This window comes from Sinocyclocheilus rhinocerous, unplaced genomic scaffold (genome assembly GCF_001515625.1).
Source record: "Sinocyclocheilus rhinocerous isolate Xijiao unplaced genomic scaffold, SAMN03320098_v1.1 scaffold1914, whole genome shotgun sequence".
Taxonomy (NCBI): Eukaryota; Metazoa; Chordata; class Actinopteri; order Cypriniformes; family Cyprinidae; genus Sinocyclocheilus; species Sinocyclocheilus rhinocerous.
Window position 1 is genome coordinate 49,986 of NW_015637141.1, and position 5,837 is coordinate 55,822.

Consider the following 5,837-nt stretch of genomic DNA (forward strand, 5'->3'; position numbering starts at 1 on the left):
CAAAAGGAAGCAAAGTTTCCTTACTTTAGCAAAGGAAAATCAGTCTCCTCTTGGTTTATATCGAAATCCTCCGACATTTGCAAATCCTCGGTTTGTACTTCTAATTCATGACCGGCGTTTTGTTTTGTTCTCTCTCCGCATTCGTCACTAATCACGCAACGCCGACGTCTTACGTCATCCGCGGGAACGGCTTCCGCGTATGACAGATAACGGAAGAGAAAAGTGTTTATTACTTTCGAAATATGGATTTTTTTAACAAAACTGCATGGATTCACTACAGGAGGCCTTTGTTCATGTTTTCATGTCTTTTATTTTGTAACTGTTTCACCCTGTTAGTGTCATGCTTCCCTTGCCCTCATGTATCTCTGCCTTGTGTATGTGTCATGTTCTGATTGGTAGTCTTAGTCATGTGTCTTGTTCCCCATTGGTTTGTTCATGTCATGTGACCCTCCTTGTCTGCTATAAGTAGCCATCATGTTCCCATTGTGCCTGGTCGTGTATTGATGGTGTAACCCGCTGTCGGTGAGTCTAGTCTGTTATGCCTCGTCAAGTCTGTTCATGCCTAGTCAAGTCTGTTCATACCTCGTCAAGTCAAGTCTGTGTCTCTAGTCTTCGTCTGTTTGGATTATGTTTGGATGTTTGGATTTCACCTTGTTTTGAATAAACTGCACTTGGGTTCTTCACTACGCTCGCCTTCAGTGGACTAACTCGTTACAGACACAAGCTAATTTTAATTTTTGGGTGAACTAACCCTTTAAATCAACATTAAGCTGACTCAAAGTGCATAAATGAAACTTTTGTCTGCTGTATAATTTCTTATAGCTGAACTGAACTACTTTTATTTGTAAAAATTAACTTTACAAAGTTATTGAACTGAACCAACACTAAATAATTACTATTGTCTTTTTTTAGAGCTAAAGTGTTTCATTAAATAAAACAATGTTTTTGGTACAATTTATGTTTGCCTTTTCCTGTAAAACCTATTCAATGTATTTACATTCTGTACTTACCTACTTTTTTTATAGAGTGTTTCATTGTTGCTGGCTTAAAAGGATCAGTTTAGATTTTTTTTCAAGTTTTGAATGATTTCATGTTTTATTAATATTAATGTTCCATTCAAGCTTTTAGAGCAATCTAGTCTATATAATGTTTGTCAGCTCTATTTTAAATATTTCTATAGCTAGATTTGGCTAGATGACCCATTTTGAAAAAGGTATCGACCCACTTAATGAACTGGTCCAGATCGGATCCAGGCCGGATGAGTTGCTTCATGAACAGGTCCAGATCGGATGAGCTACTCTATGAACAATTTCGAACCGGATTTGTGCATGTTGGGTGGTCATATTAACTCATTTTAATATATGAATTACCTTTGAGACACTGTGCTTACTACATTAACCTGCTCATTGATGCCCCCCTTTTGTCCTAAGTTACCTTATTGTGGACCGTCACCAATCTCAAATACATTCCCGGATAAATTGTACAAATTGTATGTTATGTTTACTTTAACCTGCTGCTCTCTCACTTGGGATTTTAATATGGATATGACTGTATAAATTGTATATTTGTATTAACAAACTTTGTGTGGTTGAGTGTCTTCTTGGCTATTGATGCCCATATAAATTATTTTGTCCAGTAAAGGACTGGTTGGCCTCCTCCCTCGTTTGGGATTGTTACACTACAGTTATTGTTGACAAAAGATACATTATGCTGTTTCATGTAGGTTAACACATTTAAAACGTATAAATAGCACATTAAAAACTATCTGTACCAGACAAAGTAATATTGACACATGATAAAAACATTGTTACTCACACTTGTTGGATCCAATATAGTCGGCACATCATCGTCTTTTAATTTCAATCTCTCTGAAAATCTTGCATCTTTATTTACCTACTACATACGCAAATCGGCATTGATCTTTTGCTGCACTATGACGTTATAATGTGAGAATTTCCAAAACGAGTCGTTCTGGCAGCTTGGCTTCAATATAAGCTGTTTTTAGACGAACAAGAAAGTTAACTTACAGTATGTTTTTAATAGTGCCTTTATATTACCTTTTGACCTCTAATATGTCAAGTGATCAAGGAAAATTTGATTTCCCAATTCATGACCCATTTAAAAGATGAATGTGAACTGTTATGGACATCAAGCTATCATGGCAATATGTATTATTCATTTTTAAATATATTCCTTGTTACCTATACTACATTGAACATTTTACTTTTATCCAAATAATTTTCATTATTAGTGGGACATGGAAAAACAGTTATGACTTACTACAAAAATTATGCAATGTTCTTAGATACAGAAATAATAAATAAAACATCAAATGTAGTTAACAGTGAATGGCGGTTTGCATCACGACAATAGTTTATTAAAGGGGTCATATGATGCGATTTCATTTTTTCCTTTCTCTTTAGAGTGTTACAAGCTCTTGGTGCATAAAGAAGATCTGTAAAGTTGCAAAGACTAAAGTCTCAAATCCAAAGAGATATTCTTTATAAAAGTTAAGAGTTAGCCACACCTACCTAAAACGGCTCGTTCGAACACGCCCCCACATACCTACCTCACTATGTGGGAAGATTTGCATAAAGCCCCCAAATGTTCACGCAAAGAAAGAAAGCGTAACTACAATAATGTACAGTATGTGGAAAATAATGTGTTTTTTAAACTTTAAACCGCATAAACACATTTCATTACACCAAATACACAAAATAATGTTCTTTTTAGCAGCATCATATGACCCCTTTAATATAGGCCTTGGCAGTGTTCTGTAACGACTCTTATTCTGCCGGTTTTACCAATCAGATAAAAAGGGACATTTCAGTGCCGCCCACATGAATGAACGAAATATGGAAGCCATAAACTGATTTGTAAAACTGAAACCTAATTTTTCGTTTGTTAAACTAAACAGAAAAAATGAAAACAAGCCATCTTTCCAGTTCTCATTATTCTCATTTCAGATAGGATATCAAATGTGTAAAACATACATGGACCATTAACTCTTCTGAATCATGTTTCTCTCTTTTTTTCCACCCAAGGCGAGCATTCTATCCAAACACTGGACACACTTTGGGATGAATATTAAACTACAATCTGGCTCACCTACATTTTACACACGTTTTTACATTTAATCTGTGACCATGAGCACCATCTGAATTCTATCGCTAAATATTTTTAAACTGAAGGAAATTGTGTGCTTGGACATACAGTGATGCATCCACTCACCTGGAGGTTGAAGTTTGGTAGCAGTGATCGGAAAAACAAAGATAATGTGCTTTCATTTGAGGCCCCCATGTTCTGCCTGAAAACAGACATTTACACATTTTACAATTTAAAGGGTAAAAGTAAAAAAATGATTTTAAAATCAAAATGGTCAAACCTGAAAAAATGTATTTACTAGAAAGAAAGGCTGGATGGACTATGTTAACGTCAATTCACGCTGCACTGACAGACACATACCAACGCAAACAGTCACTATATTACTGGACATGACTTCTCAGACATTCCACTACCCGATAAACCCAATTCAACATATTCAATCGGTAAAAACAAGCTCTGACTAAGGGTGTTCTATTTCAGATCAGTCAACGCCGACTCTCAACTCCCACCATATGAGTTGATAGAATCAACTCATCAACTCCATTTACTTCACATCAAAAAGGGGCCAAAAATAATACAAGATTGCAGTCGTTATTACACACTTAATTTTTTTCCCCTGACATGATGCCGCTTTATTCAAACAACACACTTTTAGCCTGACTGCCCAAATTAATCCAATTTAGCAATAACATTACCTTGAAATTATCAACATCATGAGCTGTTGCGATACCTAATTTTACTGAAGGAAAAGTCACGAGAAACAGCCATGGTCGGATATTAGGTCAGAATTAAATGTGAAAAAATATATTCTTTAATTAACACATCTGATTATAATAGTCGGGTGATGGAGCTAAACACACATGATCATTGTCTTAAAAAGCATTAAAATATATAAAAAATAAATACAGTATGTACAAAATACAATAATGTACACTTATGGTTAGTTTAATGAACACAGAGGTTAACCATGGAATATTAGATGTATGTTTATTGGATTAATATCATAAACATCAATTAAATTACCAAACTGGCACGGAGGTATGTATAATTACTAAAGTCACTATGACTGTTATTTATTTCTAATAGTTGTTTCTGTGACAGCTCCGAGTCTCTGATGCACAGTGTATAATACAACAGTTTTCAAATTCCTCCCTTGATTTCATTCACTCCTTGCTGATATAGTGCACTCAACTGCCAATGCACTATATGGCGATTAAAGAATCAGTGAAAAAGTGAGCGATTTTGAACACAGTAACAGACTTGACAACGAGAGTCAATTCCTGTGCTGGAGTCAACCCCGACTATAGAACTATTCAGAGTCAAGGAATCAACTCTTTTGGAGTCGACTCTCCATCACTAGCCCCGACCATGCCGACAAGGGTAGTAACACACTGATCTGACAAAAACCCGAATAAAGTTTCTGTTGCCGTTTGTCGGTGTCTGTCTGTGCAGTGTGAATTTATTGATCTACTGAACATTCTGCTCTATTATTCATTTCTAGCAGTAACCTAGAGCTTTCAAGCTATGACCACCAAATTTCAAAACAAGCTAGCAACTAGGGCTGTGCAAAAAATCGAATGCGATTTTCATGCGCATCTCGTCAGTAAAGCCGCTTCTGGTACCGCGAAGTAAAGCCGATTACAGTAGTAAATCTCCAGCACGTGCTTTCAGATGGAGCGGCATTTACTACACAGAGCCATAGTTCACTGACAAGCTACGCAAAATCACATTCAAAATCGCAGGTGATTCATTGCCAATTATGAACGCAATTTTGTGTAGCTTGTCAGATTCTATTTTTTGCACAGCCCTACTAGCAACATTCTAAAACACGTTAGCAATTTTTTCATTGTATACTGTATACAGAGTATACTGATACCAATCCCATACTATAGCACAATTTTTTTTTTAAACCGATGTAGAATTTTTATACCTCTGTGATCATCTGATCATCACTCTTTTGTCTGTTAAACACAATCTACTAAATATAGACAACTGCATTATAAAGAAAAATAACAAATAAAAAATATATAATCATAATCTATAATAAAAATACTATTATAAACTAGGTTAGTGGATAATTCAGCAGCAAAAGTTACTCTACAAAAAAAAAACACGAGTGCACAATAATTGTATAAAATCTAAACACGTAGTGAAAAAACATTATTTAGTGGGGAACAAATAAAAGTGAATAAGTGTAGGACTAAATCTGGTAAAATGTTACACATTGCTCTTTGTATTGTTGTAAAATACATTCATGAAAAACAAGTAAATATATTTCTATATAAATATATACTATAAAATTAAAAGATTTTTTTTAAAGTATAGCACAGTAATCAGGCAGCTACATATAATAAATAGGACAGAACAAGAAAGGCTATTAATTTTTCATTACGCAAAAGTACTATAATATGAAAGGCTCCAATACAGAGCGGCACAAAGCGCTTATGCGCATCCCATGCGCAGAATGATGCACTTGAAGCAACATGGAGTCACAGTGTGCAGCGCTCTGCATAGAAAAGTTTAAAGCACAAAGGGAAGAGATATTGATGCGTAGTGTATTATATCTGTGCTATAGTTTGAGTCTTTTCTTTGAACAGTTTTAAATTTCAGTTCCTGTTCGCATGAAGAACAATTCATAGTGCTCTCTACTCCAGTGTTGTGATCTAACAGACACCTGGTAGAAAGTAACATGATTTAGAAACAGCACTAAACTCCAGCAAGATAAAGTCCTT

At 35.2% G+C, this 5,837-nt stretch overlaps 1 protein-coding gene across 1 annotated transcript in view; it reads right to left on the reverse strand.

Moving 5' to 3' along the window:
* Positions 1-5,837, reverse strand: part of LOC107748606 (TCF25 ribosome quality control complex subunit) — a gene marked incomplete at its 5' end in the record, with an annotated part of 100,406 nt that overhangs the window by 14,619 nt on the left and 79,950 nt on the right. Inside the window, one exon of the mRNA XM_016563484.1 lies at positions 3,232-3,307. Coding sequence (XP_016418970.1) covers positions 3,232-3,307 — 76 coding nt within the window. The remainder of the gene's footprint in view (positions 1-3,231; positions 3,308-5,837) is intronic.